Raw genomic sequence first — 22,199 nt, forward strand, 5'->3', positions numbered from 1 at the left:
GAAATTTGACATAAATGTCAAAGTGATTAATTTAAAATTAAAATTAAAAACATTAATTATAAAAAATATTAGTTGGTCAAAGCTGTGGTATATATTTTTACCTTAAATATACTTATGTTTTAAATACTGAATTTACGTTTTTTTAATGTTCCGTAATATGTAATTATAAATTAATCTTAGCGCCATCTACACGATAATTGTGAAAGTATCCGAAGTAAGAAATTAATATTTCATCAATAGAACGTCAAAATGATTAGCAAAATCTTAAAAAAATCTGTTATAATTTAATTACTTTTTAGCGTTGTAAATATTAAGCGATAACAATTTAATAATAAATTTAAAAATTACCGGTGAAAGTTGAATTAGTAATCCGCCAGGAGCGACACCAGCGAAGCTGAGAGCGAATAGTCAAAATTTCTAGAGTTTCAAAAAAAATATTCTTCTTCTTTTTGTATAGACATGACTCTGTCTTTTTTTTTCAATGTGCCTCTGGTAAGTTGTCGTTCCATCGTTTTCGTGGTCTTCCCACTGATCGTCTTCCTATTGGGAAACCGTCTCTCGTTGTCCTGACTACCATATTTGTTGTCATTCGGCTTATGTGGTTGTTTCATTCTACTCTTCTGTTTTTCACCCAGTTATTAATGTTGTCCACCTTGCATCCCAGTCGTATATCTGCACTTCTAGCTCTATTCCATAGCGTCTTACCATCGATTTTTCGAAGTGTTTTCATCTCTGCTGTTTCTAGCATTATTTTTATCCTTTCTGCATCAGGTCATGTTTCTGCCGCATATGTCATTATTGGTCTGATGACTGTTTTGTAAATTCTGCCTTTCATTTCTTTTCTGATATTATTATTTCTCCATATTGTGTCATTCAGGCAACCTGCGGCTCTGTTTGCTTTATTCACCCGACCTTCCACTTCAGTTTCGAGCTTTCCGTTGGTAGATAGTGTGATGCCTAGATATTTAAACGCCATGACTTGTTCTATTATCTGACCCTCCAACTCTAATTTACACCTTATTAGATTTGCTGTTATAATCATGCATCTAGTCTTTTTTGGGGAAATTAACATGTTAAATTTTCTAGCGGTTATATTAAATTGGTGCAGCATATGTTGTAAATTAACTTCGTTGTCTGCATAGCAGATTATTTTAAGTTGTTTTTCTCCCATTTGGTGTCCTTTTTTAGTTCGTACTTTTTTTATTATTTCATCCATGATCAGGTTGAACAATAGAGGACTCAGGGAGTCTTCTTTTCTTATCCCATTGCCAGCTTCAATTGGGTCAGTTAGTTCTTCATCTACTTTTACTCTTATTGTGTTGTTCTGGTAGATATTTTCGATCGTTTTAATTATTCCTAGAGTTACCTCTCTTGCGTACAATAAATGGATAACGTCTTTTAATTTGACTCTTTCAAATGCCTTTTTAAGGTCGACGAAACATAAATATGCCTAAAAAAATGTATTCAAATTTTTTTTAATATCTAATGAATTTATATGTTTTATTTAGAGCCCAACTTTACCATAAGCTTCAACGGTCTTCCTGTACTAAACGTAGAACCAAACAACGCTCAAATCCATCTAAAGAAAATTTACTTCGAGTCATGGCAAGCAGACGCCCAGTACATTGCTTTAATCCTTACTAAAAACAAAGTTGTTAACTACACCTCATACAGACGGATGCAATCAGACTGGCCTGCTCTGGACGACCAATCGCGACAAATAACTCCGGACTTTTGGTATCCATTTAATGGTAAGCTGAATTTACTATAGATATAATAATATATACTAATAAGCTTGTTCAATTGAAACATATGTATGTAATATATGTTTGTAATTATTAAAATATAATGTATATCAGTTAAAATTAGGAAATTGTGTGAAAATAAAAAAAATTTGACCTGGCCAATTGGTTCAAACCAAGGTCATAAATCTAAACACACACACACACACATCTTTGGCCAGGTTAGTCTTGGAAACAATTGTAATCACTCAACTGACGTTCCAAAATGTTAGTTATGTTGTACACGTCACACTGATGAGTTCCTGTCATTTGTATTTGACTACTATTTTAAGTACAGTGACTTCAAAATGGTGATTGTTGTTAAAAATCCGTCCAAATATAAATCAGTGTGCGGTCATACCAATCTCAACCTTCTGCGGGCAAGTCATGTTTTTTCAACCATGAAGGACCCCTACTCATGGAGTTTATGGAATCTACATAGAGTGCATATTAACGAAAACCTGCATAATAAAACTTTAGACAAGGTTAATCAATCAATATGACTAAAACGTCCAGAAAAGCTTGTCATTCTTCTGCACGACAATGCTCGGCCTTATGTCGCCGAAGAAGTGAAAAATCTACAACGAAAGAAATAGAGGATATTAGAGTGTCCACTGAAAATGGCGTTAAAAGGTATTTCTTTGTCGGATGGACGAAGAAAAAAATACAAAACGCCATAAAAGAATTATTTGACCTACAGCCACAAGAATTCTTTAAACAGAGTGTGCATCGGTTGGTGAAACTATGGACTATGTGCCTTAACTATAGTAGTAATTATTTTTAGTTATGTTTACCAGTAAATTTTTTCTGGTTTAAAGATACGTTTCAATTAAACAAGTCTAGTATATTATAATACACTGATTTTACAATCTCTCCTATCAGTGAAAACTGCTCAATACAATACCGGGTGTCCACTTATATTTTCCCCCATTTTAACTTCCTATAACTTCTAAACGGCTCAAGATAAAAATATGCGGTTTTCACTAAAATGTTTTATTTTAGTAAAAGTTTTGTCTGAATGGATTTAATTTTTTATATCGCTTTCAAATACAAAATAAAATGTGGAGGATTTTTGAAAAAAACGTTGGCTTTTTTTTAATGGAACACCCAGTATTTTCTTTTGTAAATTGAAAGAAAGGTTATTCACCTATCTAGCGATATAAAGTTTTTTAAAATCGGTTGTCAAATCACTGACTAATTAATTTTTAAAATGAGAGATGCAACGTGGATATCACATATCTAAATAACATAAATAACCAAGTTACGTGATTTCCACATTGCATCTCTCATTTTAAAAATTAATTGCTCAGTCATTTGACAACCGATTTTAAAATTTTTTATATAACTGGATAGATAAATGACCGTTTTTTCATGTTTTTAGGTAAGTGATCATTTTTTATATCGCTGCTAAATAAAAAAGGCGGATTTTTGAAAAAAAACGTTGCTGACCTTTTTTTATTAAAACACCCAGTATATTTTTTTGTATCTTGAAAAAACGGTCATTTACCTATCCAGCGACACAAAATTTTTTAAAATCGGTTGCCAAATGGCTGAGCAATAATTAATTTGTAAAATGAGAGATGCAATTTGGAAATCACATAACATAATATCATTTTGCTCAGTTATGTTATTTAGGTATGTGATATCCACATTGCACCCCTCATTTTAAAAATTAATTACTCAGTGATTTGACAACCGATTTTGAAAAACTTTATATTGCTGGATAGGTGAATGACCTTTCTTTCAATTTACAAAAAAATATACTGGGTGTTCCATTAAAAAAATGTCAACGTTTTTTCAAAAATCCGCCATTTTTTTTCGTATTTGAAAGCGATATAAAAAATTTAATCCATTCAGACAAAACTTTTACTAAAATAAAACATTTCAGCGAAAACCGCATATTTCTATCTTGAACGGTTTAGAAGTTATAGGCAGTTAAAATGAGGGAAAATATAAGTGGACACCCGGTATACTAATATGAATGAGTAGCGACATACTACTGGGGGGATGATAATATGGTATGGCATTTTTGCCTAGGAGATTCTTTCGGATTGTTCCGGGGACAATTGCATATTTAAACCCTGTTTCAGATAACTAGTGTCGATGTACACTAGCCCAACGGGACCGACGGCCTTTTGTGCCCTCCGAAGAATGGAGACGGCTCATTAATTTTTTTATAAGTGAAACTGTTGAGTTGTTGGTGCCGAGAATAGAAACTCGTGCGTTGTGGCTTAGAAGGCCAGTATCTTAACCGCTGAGTTACGGCCACTACGTAGGGTATTGCAGGAATATCATTTTTATTTAGAACTACCTACATATTATTTAGAACTACCTACCAGAAAACGGAGTGTCCCTAAACACAAATAAGACACAATTTATGGTAATAACAAAAGCCCAACAGCGCCAAGAAGACATAACAATACATGGAGAAAAATTAAAAAAGTTGAAAATATAAATATCTGGGTACAATAATTAATGAAAATAATGAGTACACGGAAGAGATTAAAGCAAGAATAGGACAGTCAAGAAATGCTTTCAACAAACTGAAAAAAGTATTGTGTAGCAGGTACGTTACAGTTTCTTTAAACAAAAGACTTCTGAGATGATACGTGTTCTCCATATTATTTTATGGGTTGGAGGCTTGGACATTAAAGAGAGATGTTTCCAACAGATTAGAAGCCTTCGAGTTACGGGCCTACAGAAGGATATTAAGAATAAGTTGGGTGGATATAGTCACGAATGTCGAGGTGTTGAGAAGAATGGGAAAAGGTAAAGAAGTTTTAAATACAATTAAAGTTAGAAAATCGCAATATCTGGGACATGTCATGAGGGGCGAGCGTTATAACTTGTTGGAACTAATAATACAATAGGAAGAAGACAGGATATAAGGAGTCGTGGAAGAAGACGCATCTCCTGGTTAAACAATTTTGTTTGGGAGAGCTTGGTTTAACTGCACTTCTGCTGAACTCTTTAGAGCAGCGGTATCGAAAGTGCGAATTACCATTATGGTTGCCAACCTTCTTAGAGGAGATGGCACATGAAGAACAAGAAGAAGATAGATATATCTTTTTAACTCATCATCATCATCACATAGCACTACAACCCTGGGTGGGTCCTGGCTGACTGTACAACTTTCTTCCAATTTCTTCGGTCTTCCATCAACCTAGGGTCAAATGGAATGTTCATTTTCCGGAGATCTGCTTGGATGTTATCTCTCCATCGCATTCTGGGACGTCCAAGTGGTCTTTTGCCTGTAGGAATCTCCTCCCATACCAGTTTTACAAGTCTTTCGTTATGAAGTATGTGCACGTGGCCTGCCCATCTTAGTCGCTGTGATTTAATTTCTTGGACAATATCGGTGTCATTGTAAAGTGCTTTTAATTCGATGTTGGTTCTGATCCTATACTGGTTTGTGTTAATGTCGTGGTGAGGTCCGAAAATTTTTCTAAGTATTTTTCGTTCAAAACGTCTGAGCTTTTCTTCGTTTGATTTGGTCATGGTCCACGTTTCGCATCCATATGTTAGTACTAGTCTCATGATGGATTTATAAATTTTGATCTTGGAATTTCTTGTAAGATTTTTTGATTGTATAAGCTTATCCAGTGCGAATAGCGATTTGCTGATTGGATTCTGTCTTTTATTTCTTCCGTAACATCGTTGTCACCTGTGATTACGGCCCCCAGATACTTAAAACGTTGTACTCTTTCGAAATTGAAGGTGTTGACCGTCACATTTTGTCCTATCCTGTCTCTTCGTGTCGTTCTATTTATACACATATATTTCGTCTTTTTTTCATTAATCCTCAGCCCTACTTCGCTTGTTGCTCCTTCCACCTTGTTGAAAATAGCTTTTGTGGATAGGATGGAGTCTCCAACGAGATCAATGTCATCTGCGTAAGCTAGTAATAACTTGGGACCTTGAACCGATAGCAGTTCCGTCCTTATTTCAGCCGACCTCGTGGCTTTCTCTAATACAAGGTTAAAAAGTAGTGGAGATAACGCATCACCCTGTTTGAGTCCACTGTTGATTTCAAAGCTGTCAGACAGTTTATTATTGACACGTACTTTTGATATTCCACCCTCCATACATATTTTAGTCATCCGAATGAGTTTCTTTGGATCTCCTAGGACATTTTCAGCATAGGGGGTTAGTCTACTAAGAATGATATTTGAGAGGATTTTATATGCCGTGTTTAGGAGTGAAATTCCTCTATAATTCGCGCATTTAGTTTTGTCCCCTTTTTTGTAGATGGGCACTATGATGTTTTCCTTCCATCCTGCTGGTATCCTTTCTTCTAACCATATTTGTGTTATTAAGTGGTGGATTTAGTGATGTAGTAGATCTTTTTAACTAGATTATAGAAAAATAGCCTAGCTATCTCAGGGGTGGGTATTCGCCTTTGGCCCTGTTGTCATGGAATAGGTACACGCAAAGAAAGGGGCGCATTACTGCTACAGTTCACAATAGTACATAACCTTTATGTACTGGTTTTTCATAAAAGCTCCCGGTACAAAAATAAAAGTCCAAGACCTGAGTCTAAATATGTGAAGAACGGTAATCAAAACCTAGTAATTCTAGACTTGGAGGAACAAATAATTACGTTTATTGAACTACGACGAATCGAACAAAAAGATCTAGCATAATGCATAATGTAGACGAATAAACAAAAAATATCAGAATAAGTTAGGAAATATGTACGAAAATACAATACAGTGGCTACCTCGGAAGTAACAGAACGGAATTAGAAAGATTTTAAAAAGATGAAGAAAGAGAAATAACGCTTTCAGTGAGTGATTTTAGTACAACAGCCGGGAAAGGAAGACTTGGAAAGACGCCTTGGAGTGATCACCAACGTCCTATTGATGCACACAGAGTTGGTTTAATTAAACCCTGTACAAATAAATATATTTTTAAGGTAAATTATTTTTTGCTTTTTAGATAAAGACGAATTCTATTTTACCGTTGGTAATGGTTCGGCATTAAATCCTGCTTTGGAACCAGACCAGAGCTATCATCTATCTGTAAGAGTTATTACAGATACCTTCTACACTGACAGTCCAACATTAGATTTTACCACAGGTAAGTCAATTTATTAGAAATTAAAATTAGAACATGTTACAAATTATTGATTCTTTCTTCCTTCTTTCTTCTCTCAACATCTTAGTTAGACTCCCAGCAGTCTTACTACCTTTAGCATTATTTTTATGTTTTTTATTTCTCTTCATTAGTAATGAGTGATTCAATAGAGGTACTTTTTTGGTGGGAATTTGATGAGATCGTGCATGAATTATATCACCTGACATTGCATTTTTATTCAGTACCTATTGTTTCAAACAATTTGTTTGACATTTCATCTTGGAAAGACTAAGCCCTGGACAGCGTCTAGAAATTATTCAGCTGTATTCAGAAAATAGGCGTTCTCTGAGGAATGTGTTTGGTGCGCTTAGACTCTAAGCGTTAGAGCAACTTATGGTCCACATAATTGGCCTACCGAACGCACAATTCGCTATACCATCAGTACCTAAGTTTGAAACCAAGTTTTCATTATTGGATAACACGCGACTAAATAGATCACACTCAGCACGTACTGAAGAAAATATAGCGGCGGTAGCAGACGGTGTACGCGAAAATAATGAAGAATCGATTCGTCTTCGTTCCCAACAGCCTGGCTTGTCGTATGCAACAACCTGGAGTATTTAACGTAAGGATCTTGGTTTAAAAACATACAAAATTCAGTTAGTGCAAGATCTGAAGTCGATCGACCTTCCGAGTCCTCATCGTTTCAGTCGATGTGCTCTTGATAAGGTTGCAGAAGACCCTTAGAGGTTCAAGTGTTGCCATTACATCTAGAAAAAACAACTGTTTGGTGTGATTTATGGACTGGTGGAATCGTCGGTCCATATGTCGTTAAAACAGAGGCCGGCAAGAATATTACTGCGAATGAGACATCGCGCCATGATAACGGACTATTTGGTGCCAAAAATTGAAGCTCGTGGTCTCGACGAAATTTGGTTCCAACAACATGGCGGCACTTGCCTTACTATCCGTGAAAGAATGACTTTACTGCGAGAACGATTCGGTGAGTAATTTATTTCACGCTTCGGACCAATTAATTGGCCGTCTATATCCTGTGACATCACACGTCTAGACTTTTTACTAGTCCAAAGTATACTAGTCTACAAAGCCTACTATTATTCGAGTCATTTGTGAAATTAATATTAATCGAAATGCTCGAATGCGTCATCCGCGAAGTACCTCTAGTATAAGTATAGATATAATTTTACCTCTAGTGTAGATCTTACTTTCTATTATTATTATTATATCTATTTTACACTAAGAGTATTGACCCAAATAAATACTTTACAATAGGTAACTCTAGCGAATGTTCTTATTTTTAGCCTCACTTAGTAAAGCAGGACTCATAGTAGGTATTATAATATCACTCTTGCTGATAGCCCTTTTAGGAGTAGCTGGTTTCTTTGTATGGAAGAGAGGTCTTCACAGGTAATACAATATTTTATTAATATTTATAAATTAAGTGAAAATAAGTTTATTTGACGTTTTTGATGAGAACGATTTCGGAATTTGAAATCGATGCTTAAAATAAACTTCTTTTAAAGCAAAATTGAGGTGGCAGCTAGAAGAAGGGCCTATCTGCTAGTGTATTTTGAGAAACAAGCATTCAAAGATTTAACATCTATGCCATAAGTGAATCAACACTTGCATTTTTTAAGTGGTATAGTGTCAAGAATTTCGATAATCCATTGATAAAATAATAGCAAACACTTTAATAAATTTATATTATTTATATAAATATAATATAAATATTATAAACAATATATAAAATATAAATAATAATAACTATATAAATCTTTCTCAGCTGTTCCAACACTTATCTAAAAAAAGTACTGTACCAACATAAACAACCGTAATATCGTCGAAAAATTTGGTGGACTGACAGACAACAATATGAAGAATTCAATTCTGTGTTCTCCAGAAGAAGGGTCCATAGGCCTATAGGCCCTTATTCTAGTCACCGCCTCAATTGTGGTTTATTCCCACCAAAAACAATTAGCTGCATTAAAACATTTTTTTAGGAAATTCATTGAAAAGTATATACGTCCTTCATTGGGGGCAAAACCACCCCCTCTTAGTGCTACGGCTATTCCCGTCAAGAAGTTTGTCCACTACTTCAACGCGAACAAAAATAAACCCGAAGTATTCAAACAAGAATTCATTGATATAACTGAACAAGGAAAAGAAATACAGTCACTGCATACAAGTAACTTTGCCGGATTGTTAGAAAATAGAAGGAAAAATCGATACGTCAATATATTGCCATGTAAGTACGGTTTCTTAACGTAAGTAACGGAGATAGTCATAACGTTTTACATGGTACAAAAGTACTTTACAACGGGCTACCACAAGGCTCTATTTTAAGTCCCCTTTTGTTAACTTATACACTGCAGACTTGCATGATTTGATGAGCGATGACATACAAATTATTCAATACGCAGACGATTTATGTATTTATGTCACCCATAATACCTACGATCGCTGCATGATAGACTTAAGACGTACTTTTGACAGGTTACAAAACTGGTTCGACGATATGGGTTTTAGTGTTTCACCAGAAAAGACAGCTGTGATGTGTTTCACAAAGGCACAGATATCAGTTAGTCGATAATTTCTCTATAGGTAAATACACTATTCCTATCGTAAAAGAATATAAATATTTAGGTATAATTATAGATAGTAAACTTCTATGGACCAGTCACATTAAGTATGTCAAACAAAGATGTGAAAAGGGAATTAATCTTCTGCGTTTCCTCTCCAAACAGAGCTGGGGCGCGGATCAACAAATTTCCTTAATGTTCTACAAGTCTTATATTCGCTCGATTTTGGATTATGGGTGTACTCTATATGGTTCTACCTCCAATACGAACCAACTTACTCTTGATCAAATACAATATAGAGCTCTAAAAATATGTTTGGGAGCCATGGTATCTTCACCAAATCATGCCATTCTGGCAGAGTCTCAAGAACTTCCTCTTAGTTTTCGAAGACAGTTTTTAGCAAATAAAAGTCTATTAAAATATAGATGTTACAACAGTGATTTGATCGCAAAAATTAACTTTCTTGTTATTGAGAATTTGGCAAATCATTATTGGAAAAAGAAAAACTCTCCTCCTTTGGCAGATGCATTTATTGATACAAACTTATTTCAAAATGATATTGTTAAACTTAATAAAATACCCTTGTATGCACACAGTTTCGATTCTATAATTGACAAACCTATCACCATATTCCTTCGGTATTCAGATTGTAATATCTTAAACCAAGCCATGATAAAATCCATTGTGAATGGTCTCGGGTCGAACTTAACTAAAATATATACAGATGGGTCAAAAACGGAGCTAAATACAGGTTCGGCATTTTTTGTTTCAAATATAAATCATATTGAAAAGTACAGAATCTCAAATTATTGTTCCATTTTTACCGCCGAGTCCTTTGCTATTGAAAAGGCACTAAAATGGTGTGCAACTCAAACATGCACGAATGTGGCAATAATTTCAGACTCAAAACCAGCATTACAAGCTATTAGCGGTCACCCAATAAACCAATTCCGAAATGCCTTAATTTTGAACATTAAAAAATAATTATGGATAAAAATTACTTATGGAAACAAAATAATGTAACTGTTTCGTTTATTTGGACGAAAGGACATTGCGGAGTCGAAGGTACTGAAATTGCGGATATAGCCGCAAAAAGTAGTCACAGTTGCCACCATATTGACAAAGTATTTAATTTAAAAGATTTGAATAATGCTCTCAAACCTAATATCAGAAGGAAATGGGAAACTGATTACGAAAAAATTGCAAATAAATCTACAAACCATTATTTCAGAATTCACCCTACACTTCCAAAAAACATTCCTCATTTCACCTTTAATTATAATAGAGCACACATGTCAGTATTGACTCGTTTAAAATTGAACCATGCTCGCTTTCCATCTCACTTATATAAAATTGGAATACTTAACTCTCCTGTCTGTAGTTGTGACAATATATCCATTGGTGATCTAAATCATATATTTCTAGAATGTTCTCTGAACTCTCAATCTTCTTCAATTCTGTATCAAGAACTAATTCATCACGAGTGTCCATTGCCACTAAATATTACAGCTCTCCTTTCTTCCTCAGATAAAGCGGTACTAGATTCCATCATTAATTTTATCAGAAATTCAAAAATAGCGGTATAGTTTAGAAATAGACAATATGAAATCATTTAATGTAATTAAGAATTTACATGTTTTGTGGTAAATAGATTTTGTCTGATGCCAGGATCTCTCTCACACACACACACACAAGTACGGTTTCTTATGGCTTGTTGTTTCTTTTTGCTGATCTTGTCTGTTCTATTCAAGATCAAATATCAAATCACCATCTAAGTTTGTTCCTAGCTATAAAAAAATAGGAACCCAGATACCTATTTAAAGTTCACAATTTCTATGCGTTACCAGTATATGGATTATTTATTTTACTAATATCCGTTATCTATATTCTTATAGTACCTATTTATTTTAAGGTCCATTGGAAACCCTTCTTTAATTACATGATTTAGAAGTTGTTGAAGATCTTCTGGATTATCAGCAGTAATCGCAGTGTCAACTTCCCAGCTTAGGCTGTTAGTATTATGGAAAATTTATCTTGAATGTATATTAGATATCAAAGGGTATAGCACATGGTACAAAGACGCCAAGTACGATAGCCGGAATATCCGAAATTCGGATGAGTTCGCGCATGACGTCACAATGAGAGTGATTTTAAATATTCCCCATTTAAAACATTAGCGCTCGGAGCAAAATTATTCTTACATTGGTCATAAAGAGTCATTTTAAGAGATAAATATAATTTCTGTTTAACTATTTCGGATTTATTGAAATGTAGGGGTTTTATTATTTTGATTTAAAAAATTAATTAACAAAACAATGAACAAAAATAAATTTCTAAAATAAATTTGTGATGTATATTAAAAAATTTTTTTGTATTCGTCGCTTTTTAAATAAATTTTACGAGCTTGTTTTTGATTGGCTTGTCTTATTTGGGGCCAGTGTTAAGGAAAGGATCGAGTCATGGGCGTACATATAAATATTTGTAGGGGGGCTAGACTTGAAGATGTTGCACATTACATTTTGTATACTTTGGATGACAATATCTAGTTTAAACCACCCGAAAAGCCATGGGGGGCCACGCCCCCTACCCATATGTATGGGCACCTATGAATCGAGCCTTCATTTAGTTGCACGTAAACAGATGAAAATAATTGATTATTAATGGTGTGAACCAAAATCACAAAACAAATAAAACACAAGATTAAGTTACAATTTTCTTTAATTTTCTCTTATTTCTCATATTTTATTAAAGTGTTAGGTTAAATTTCTTAATCCTAAAATACATGCGCGACCGAAAAAACAGGTGTTTGGTTTTGTAATCACATTCAATCTTTTCAGACAAATCAACAAGTCTTTGCAAATAATTTTCCCAAACTGAAGTCCAGACCCATTAAAATTATTAAATATAGTATCCAGTTGATTCATTTTTACCACAATTCTTCTGGAGGTTTCTTTAGGTCCCCTTTGGAGACTTGGTCAATCTACGTGTAAGTGGAAGATATTTAATTACCTTATTTTTACCTGTGGCGACTTAAACGAAAAAACTGCCATTTTTGACCCTGATTTGTTAATAACTAAATTTCCCGTCTGAACTGTGACGGGCATTTTTGTATTTATAATGTATTAGGTATATAGTACCCAAAAAAACCCATTTGCAACCTGGCTGCTCAAGTGTCCCGACAAAAATCTTATTTCCGTGGACTAAAATGGCAGTAAGTATATACATACATGTGGCAGTATCTGAATAGGTAAATACCTTTTTTATTGCCCAATGCCCAGCCGGAGTTGAGTCATTGTAAGATGATATTTATTTTTTATCTAATAACTTCGGAACTATTGATAACTGATACGTATTTATGTCAGAATTTTCTTTTGCGATATGGCAAAATTTAATGAATAAATAATTATTACTTTGGTCTTCAATATAAAATATTTACCACAGCAATTTTGAAATTTGAACTATTTAGCATAGGAAAAGTATTGAGTAGGGTGTATACCGACATATATAGCGTACAACAAACTTATTTTAAGATACCCCTCAGTTGTTTTTTAAATAAACTAATTTCGGAGACAATACATTAAAGGGTAAATAATAATTCTTTTACACTAACAAGCCTACTAATTAATTTAAATCTCACAAAAATCTCCCCAAAAGCTAAAAAATCGATAAAAACTCCCATATAAACATATGTATTCCAACAGCGGCTACTCTCATTGTGACGTCGACACAACGCGATCAGCTGATAGTCGCATGCGCAATATCGTACCTGGCGTCTTTGTACCATGGGTATAGCATGCATCTCTGACGAAGTCCTCGTTGTATTATTATTATTTTATCCGTTTGGTCTTGTTTTACGCTTGAGTGGGAGGTATGGTTTGAAATATTTAATTTTTTTATTATTTCAAATAAAAGTGCATACTTTCAAGAATAATCTGTGAAAATTTCAAAATAATCGGAGTAAAATTAGCAGAGATACAGCGTGTTGAATATCTCTACCTTCGACTCGCTTTGCCGCGACTTCGCGCCAGCACGCTTGAGCGTAGTGAGAAACGTTAAACAACTGCTCGCCTTCTCTTTTGTAGATTACTCCTCGATTCAAAAAACATATTCCAATGTGCATCACTTTACGATTTGGCAGACAAATAAGAAGATGAAAATGGAGTTGTCAAAACTTTAAACGCATTTTTCTCAAAACTGCTTTTTCAAATGCGGTGGACATTGTAACTGAAAAACTACTCGGCGAATCAACCTGATATTTTGCACAGATTTCCTTTAGACATTTCATAAGGTAACAACGTCGAGATATTTTTCTTTTTTTGTTTATTTTTTGTTCAACAATAATAAATCTGTTGATTTTCACAAAATTTTTACCAAAAATTTAATTTTTTTTTATTTCTGAGTGATACCAAAAATTCAAAAATCATTAAAAATAAAAAACTTGATGTTGTGACCTCGTGAAACTCATAAGCTAATTAAATCTTTTTGAATTTTTGGTTTCTTATGATCTAGTGACGAGTTCTGATGTCCACCGCAAAATCCATTTTTTTTGTGAGCTGCCTGTCAAAATTTGTCACCAATGGCTTATTTTTCAATATTTTGGATTGAATTTTCTCCTAAATATTCTTTGAATTGTACTTAATATGTTTATTTGATTTAAAAATAAAATAATTGTACCATAGCTTCGAAAAAAATTCACAAAAATGTGCTTCATATGTTGATTTCAAACCATACTCCCCTCTTAAGGATTCCATCTGTTCCCAATAGGTATATTTTTTTCAGAATTGAATATCGTTGTTATATAGGTATTTCTTTTGTAAAATGTTAAAAACTGTCTTCTACTCAATCTAAAGCCTTCTCGTAGACGAAGAAATAGAATAAATATATTTTTGTTGATCTCTCTGCAAGATCACATCACATTTTTCATATATTTTTTTAATAATTATTTTAAGCAGGATTTAATTTCTTCTTCTTCTTCTTTTTATATAGACATTACTCTGTCTGTTTTTCAATGTGCCTCCATCCAGGATTTAATGTTGTTCTGAAGCTATTTTCTTGTGGCATTTTTATAATCAAGTATATTCAAATGGGAAATAAGCCACAATTTTACCTAAAAATGATTTTATTAACGTTTCGACGCCCAAGTCGGGTGTCGTTGTCAAAATACAAAATAATACTAAATAAACAAAAATGTTGTTGCTTAGTAAAAAATTCTTCTAATAATTTATTTAATCTGACTCATTTATATCGGCAATTCAGACACGTATTATACATTTTAAAGTAGACGACTTTAAAATGATATTGCCAATATTGATGAGTTGCTTTCCTGGGACGACTTTACTAAAAGATAGCTCATTCGATTACATGAAATCAATCCCAACTCAAGAATATCCGCCACAAAAAATCATAGCATGTGATCTGTCTTTAAAAAGACAACCAAATGCAACGGTGGCATTGATATTCTCGCGTTAGAGATTCCATAGTAAATCACGAGGGAAAACCAGGAAAAACCTCGTGATACTATCCCGACATCGTAAGTATTTGGGTTTACATTTAGTTTACTCTCAAAAATAATACCAAATTCTGACTTGATATTTTAAATTTTAATTAATACTAAAATACTAAATATGTACTAACTCGATATGTTACTGATTTACTAATTGTGGTATTTTCTTTCTATTGACTTCCTCCTTTAATATGGGTAACCACATCCTACTGCATTCTACCGAGGAATTTGCGACACAATTGGTTTCATTTAGCATAATTAGAGCCGCTTCTTTGATTTTTCTCTTTTTACTATCTGCTTCTTTTAGGACTATACTTGAATCTCTCCACTGAACTCTATGTTCATTATCCCATGCGTGTTGACATATTTGAGATCTATCAAATTCTCTATTTTTTATATAAGACTGATGTTCATTTACTCTAACGTCTAATGGTCTTGACGTTTCACCTATATAAAATTGTTCGCATTCACAAGGTATTTTATAAATACAATTCTTTGTTCTTTCTTGTTCACTGTTAGGTTTAGTTTTAGATAGAATAGATCTCAATGTGTTTGTTGTTTTGAATGTTGTTGATATGTTGAATTTATTTTCTATTGTTTTAAGTTTCTCGGATAGTCCTTTTACATATGGTATTGATATTTTCCTCGTATTATTTCTTGTAAATGTTGTAGGATCCCGTTCTAAGTTGTTCTGTTCCATTCGATCCAATCTTGACAATTCCTTATTTATAAACGATATGGGATAATCATTTTTTAATAAAACAGATGTTAACAATTGTTTTTCTTCTAAAAATGAATTTTCGTTAGAACAAGTAATTTTGGCTCTATCATATAAGGATTTAATGATTCCCTTTTTAACGTTGAGATCTATTCTATCTAAAACTAAACCTAACAGTGAACAAGAAAGAACAAAGAATTGTATTTATAAAATACCTTGTGAATGCGAACAATTTTATATAGGTGAAACGTCAAGACCATTAGACGTTAGAGTAAATGAACATCAGTCTTATATAAAAAATAGAGAATTTGATAGATCTCAAATATGTCAACACGCATGGGATAATGAACATGGAGTTCAGTGGAGAGATTCAAGTATAGTCCTAAAAGAAGCAGATAGTAAAAAGAGAAAAATCAGAGAAGCGGCTCTAATTATGCTAAATGAAACCAATTTGTCGCAAATTCCTCGGTAGAATGCAGTAGGATGTGGTTACCCATATTAATGGAGGAAGTCAATAGAAAGAAAATACCACAATTAGTAAATCAGTAACATATCGAGTTAGTACATATTTAGTATTTTAGTATTAATTAAAATTTAAAATATCAAGTCAGAATTTGGTATTATTTTTGAGAGTAAACTAAATGTAAACCCAAATACTTACGATGTCGGGATAGTATCACGAGGTTTTTCCTGGTTTTCCCTCGTGATTTACTATGGAATCTCTAACGCGAGAATTTCAATGCCACCGTTGCATTTGGTTGTCTTTTTAAAGACAGATCACATGCTATGATTTTTTGTGGCGTATATTCTTGAGTTGGGATTGATTTCATGTAATCGAATGAGCTATCTTTTAGTAAAGTCGTCCCAGGAACGCAACTCATCAATATTGGCAATATCATTTTAAAGTCGTCTACTTTAAAATGTATAATACGTGTCTGAATTGCCGATATAAATGAGTCAGATTAAATAAATTATTAGAAGAATTTTTTACTAAGCAACAACATTTTTGTTTATTTAGTATTATTTTGTATTTTGACAACGACACCCGACTTGGGCGTCGAAACGTTAATAAAATCATTTTTAGGTAAAATTGTGGCTTATTTCCCATTTGAATACAGGATTTAATATTGAATAAAGATTGAATAAAGATTGGATAGAAACAGATGATATAGGCGAAATTACACAAATAACATAGGAATATTACTCAAAATTCTATGTCTCAAAATAAAAACCATGACAGGAAATCCTCAAATGAGTAAAAATAAAAAATATCAACTCTGACCTATAATTTATTAGAACTGCGTAAGCGCGAAGATTTGATAAAAACAAGCCATTTAAAAGAAATTATACAAATAACAGGAATCTTTTAAATTTTTATAAGACAACAAAAACCATCACAGGAAATCCTGAGACGATTAAAAATAAAAATAGAAAGTATATCAACAAAAAATATCAACTCTGACGCTGACCTACAATCGGAAATGAGTAAACATAAAACTTTAAAAGCAAAAGAAATGATTATTGTAAAATTCTACGAAACAACATAATATAGGTACCTATAGTCCGTCCGCTATAACTTTTCCCATGCGGTACGATTCATTTTCAATTAAATTAAGTCAAAACAGAAAGTGAAACGTACGCCGATGTGTGTAGTATATAGTATACAAAATGTATACACATCGACGTTCGTTTCAATTTATGTTTTGACTTAATTTGATTGAAAATGAATTGTACCGCATGGGAAAAGTTATAGCGGACGGACTATAGGTATCTAATAATTGTAACGAAGACATAACGCTGTTATTGTTTTAAAAGGAAGCAGAATATATCTAAAGAACTACAGAACAAATTAATAGCACAGGTTAAAACTCATCCAAACATTCCATCTCCAGACATCGAAACTAAAAGACGTGTTTTCGAGTGTTCCCAAAAAAATCCCAAAATTTACTGCTTATTACGATCAATTAAAGAGATCAAAACGAACCAGTATAACAACAACAATTAAGCAGAAGAAATGGAAATTGATTGGCCACACGTTAAGGAAAGATCATAATAACGTCACAAGACAAGCACTCGAATATTAACTTAAGGGGTCAAAAAAGAGGGAAAGACCTGGAAAAAACAGTAACCAGAGAGTACAACAGAATCGATGGGCGCAAGTGAAAAACAAAGCAAGAAACAAAGGAGATGGAAGGAACTGGTACGCAGATATTCCACTAGGAGTAATGAAGAGGAGAGAGAGAGAGAGAGAGAGAGAGAGAGAGAGAGAGAGAGAGAGAGAGAGAGAGAGAGCAACTAGGGGATTTTCTTTTATTATTTCTATCATATTCCTTGCTTTTCGCACTGCTGTATAAACAACTTTCAGTGGAATTTTGTACAGCCAGCTCTTGCTGCCCAATTTTCTCACCATATCTGGCTATTCTGATTTAGTTTAGTCTTCAGAGCAATTCAGTTATATACAGTCGGAAAAATGAAAGAATACCCATGAACGATCACATCAATCACATATTATTCAGATTATTAATAATCTATCTCTCTCGTTTGTTATTTATAAAAAAAAAACAGCAAATACAAAATATGTGATTGATGGGATCGTTCATGGGTATACGCTGTGAGCTCGTACAGGGGATATTTATAAATTCGCGAGCGCCAGTAGTGGCAAGTCTGTAAACGTTTACCGGAAATTTGACATAAATGTCAAAGTGATTAATTAGTAATCCGCCAGGAGCGACACCAGCGAAGCTCAGAGCGTATACGCTGTGAGCTCGTACGTAGAGGGGATATTTACAAATTCGCGAGCGCCAGTAGTGGCAAGTCTGTAAACGTTTACCGGAAATTTGACATAAATACCAAAGTGATTAATTTAAATTAAAATTAAAAACATTAATTATAAAAAAAATATTAGTTGGTCAAAGCTGTGGTATATACTTTTACCTTAAATATACTTATGTTTTAAATACTGAATGAAGTTTTTTTTAATGTTCCGTAATATGTAATTATAATTTAATCTAAAAATCTTAGCGCCATCTACACGATAATTGTGAAAGTATCCGAAGTAAGAAATTCATATTTTATCAATAGAACGTCAAAATGATTAGCAAAATCTTAAAAAAATCGATTACAATTTAATTACTTTTTTGCGTTGTAAATGTTAAGCGATAACAATTAAATAATAAATTTAAAAATTACCGGTGAAAGTTGAAATCCGCTAGGAGCGCCACCAGCGAAGCTCAGAGCATATACGCTGTGAGCTTCGCTGGTGTCGCTCCTGGCGGATTACTAATCAACTTTCACTGGTAATTTTTAAATTTATTATTTAATTGTTATCGCTTAATATTTACAACGCAAAAAAGTAATTAAATTATAATCGATTTTTTTAAGATTTTGCTAATCATTTTGACGTTCTATTGATAAAATATGAATTTCTTACTTCGGATACTTTCACAATTATCGTGTAGATGGCGGTAAGATTAATATATTAATTTATAATTAGATATTACGGAACATTAAAAAAACTTAAATTCAGTATTTAAAACGTAAGTATACTTAAGGTAAAATTATATACCACAGCTTTGACCAACTAATATTGTTTATAATTAATGTTTTTAATTTTAATTTTAAATTAATCACTTTGACATTTATGTCAAATTTCCGGTAAAAGTTTACAAACTTGTCACTACTGGCGTTCGCGAATTTGTAAATATCCCCTCTACGTACGAGCTCACAGCGTATAGGGCTTTTCATTCACAGTCATTTGTTTCGAGCTTCTGTCAAATGTCGTATAATCCGTGTATATTAATATTCTACACAGATTATACAACTTATGACGGAAGCTCGAAACAAATGACAATCGATGAAAAACCCTATTCTTTAATTTTTCCGACTGTAGCAGTGAGCCATGTACGTGAAGCGATACATGAGAATTTACTGCCTTGTGGGGACCAGTTACTTGAAAACACCTTCAGTCTATGACTCTTGGTACTCCCGTCTCAAATAAAAAGGTACTACATCATACTACAAAAAAATTAATGCAAGGCACATTGAATCCTGCACGTTGAATCTTCGGTACGGCTTTCCGCTTTAGTCGCTGCAAGAGGAGTATTGTCTTTTGGGGCAGAGCTGATGGTACTGCTGGTATTTATTACGTTGCATGTGTATTTATTACGGTATTTATTACGGTATTTATTACGTATGTGTATGTTTGCAAACTGCCAAACAGCAGATGTGAAGGTAGTGTGCTTCGAAGGGACTTAACTTGCATTGTAATATTCCTAGCGTTTATTTAGGGGACACAAAATATCGCCTGGTCTCGCAGTTGCTCGTAAATAAGAGTCTATTTCTAGACTCAGTCACGAGACGTAACAAAATAATTGTAAGAAAATAAGAAAATCTACGGTTTCGTTTTGATTAAAATCTGTCTTCCTCCATCCCCCGATAGCACTATTTCTAGGTCTACCTGTTGTCAAGGAGGCTCTAAGGAAGACAGATTTTTACCATTCCGACCGTAGATTGTCGATATAAATTAAAATAATTTATATCGCAGTATGGATAGAACGCTCTCTAACGGGGAATGAGCGAAATGAATTTCGACTCAATTCAAGCTTTCTGCTTAACCCAGGTATAACATACCAAAAGGCACCGCCAGGAAAACATTCCACTTTGCGGTTCAAAGAGCCCATATGAAACGAGTCTTTGTACTCTATGCAGAGTATGGCATTAACAAAATAAGAAAATCTACGGTTTCGTTTTGATTAAAATCTGTCTTCCTCCATCCCCCGATAGCACTATTTCTAGGTCTACCTGTTGTCAAGGAGGCTCTAAGGAAGACAGATTTTTACCATTCCGACCGTAGATTGTCGATATAAATTAAAATAATTTATATCGCAGTATGGATAGAACGCCCTCTAACGGGGAATGAGCGAAATGAATTTCGACTCAATTCAAGCTTTCTGCTTAACCCAGGTATAACATACCAAAAGGCACCGCCAGGAAAACATTCCACTTTGCGGTTCAGAGAGCCCATATGAAACGAGTCTTTGTACTCTATGCAGAGTATGGCATTAACAAAATAAGAAAATCTACGGTTTCGTTTTGATTAAAATAATTGTGTTTTCCACAAGTGAAATTCACAGCAACAAATAAAAAATAAATGCAGATACAAGCAAAAAACAATAATAAAATATATAAATCAACTAGTAAGAGTTAGAAATCAAAACCAAAGAGGTCAATAAAATGGCAGATTTTAGGTGGGTGAATAGTACAACGAACCTTTTTCTTCCTTGGGTGCCATTTCTAATGAAGGTTGGCGCTCATCTCTTACTGTGCGTTTCTTATTATGGCTTGGATTTGGAGGTCTAGTCATTTCCAACCCATTTATTCTCTAGAGAAAATCTGTTGTTCTCAGGAAGCGATGGAATTTCTAAGTCAGATTGCTAATCCGTTGTGTAGTTCGTATCGAGAAATGTGAGCTAAGTGCGGATTGGTCAGTGACTGAGTCTGAGTGACAGAATCACTATAGTTGGTAATATAGACGTATAACACCTAATTTAATTGTGGGATTTCTCCAAAGAATCCAGAAAAAATGAATTTTTACATGGATTCTAATATGTACTTATATGCTGTATTCTTTTTAATAATTAATAATCTATTTTCTAGTTGATGCTACAAGAGTAAAACTCCTAATTGACGAAGATGATGAGATTGGATCTGATTATATAAACGCCTCATACGTCAAGGTAAATCCTACTAAATACATCAGTTATAAAAGAAACAATTAAAACTACTGCTATACGACAGTTACATCAGTAAAATTTCAACTAAAGATTTATGTCATACATATGTATACAGGGTGATTGATTAGTAGGGTAAAGCTCAATAGCTCCACTATAGTAATAGATAGCAATAAAAGTTAATAACAAAAATTTTAGCCACCTTTGAGCTTCACATTACAAAATTAGTTAGAATGTTACAGGGTGTTCGATAACACAGTGGCAGACCTAACTTATGTTTTTTAAATGGAACACCCTATATTTTATTTTATATTCGAAATCCTGTTAACTTCTCCATCACAAAAATATAAAGCTTTGTAATGTTATACAGGGTATCTACAAAGTTATAACCAATTTTGTATGAAAATAGTAACAAGTTCAACTCCCTGTATAAATAAAAATAAGAACAACAGCAATGGTTTATTAATGCCATATTTTTTTATTTATTGTCAAAATATTTAAGAATTATTGATATTGCTAATTTTCTTTATATCAAATACAGGGTGAGTCAAAACGCAAGTACATTATTTTCTCAGTAATGTTAAATGGAACACCCTGTATTTTATATCATTATTGAAAAGTAACATTAACGTACTTTAATTTTTATATAACATTCCCTACGCCCAAATTTATTAGTTTTCGAGATATTTTATTTTTCAGAGCAAATTATTTTAGGTGTTTAAATTTATCTAAATTTTAAGTAAGCCATGACTGAATTGACAATTGAAGATTACCGATTATCAATCCGGTAAT

General features: G+C 33.4%; 1 protein-coding gene across 1 annotated transcript in view; it reads left to right on the plus strand.

Moving 5' to 3' along the window:
* The window catches only part of LOC114338251 (receptor-type tyrosine-protein phosphatase eta), a 113,154-nt gene that overhangs the window by 67,469 nt on the left and 23,486 nt on the right, over positions 1 to 22,199 (plus strand). Inside the window, exons 9-13 of the mRNA XM_050652549.1 lie at positions 1,509 to 1,751; positions 6,720 to 6,860; positions 8,180 to 8,285; positions 8,879 to 9,123; positions 21,334 to 21,413. Coding sequence (XP_050508506.1) covers positions 1,509 to 1,751; positions 6,720 to 6,860; positions 8,180 to 8,285; positions 8,879 to 9,123; positions 21,334 to 21,413 — 815 coding nt within the window. The remainder of the gene's footprint in view (positions 1 to 1,508; positions 1,752 to 6,719; positions 6,861 to 8,179; positions 8,286 to 8,878; positions 9,124 to 21,333; positions 21,414 to 22,199) is intronic.

Source organism: Diabrotica virgifera, chromosome 1 (assembly GCF_917563875.1).
Source record: "Diabrotica virgifera virgifera chromosome 1, PGI_DIABVI_V3a".
NCBI lineage: Eukaryota > Metazoa > Arthropoda > Insecta > Coleoptera > Chrysomelidae > Diabrotica > Diabrotica virgifera.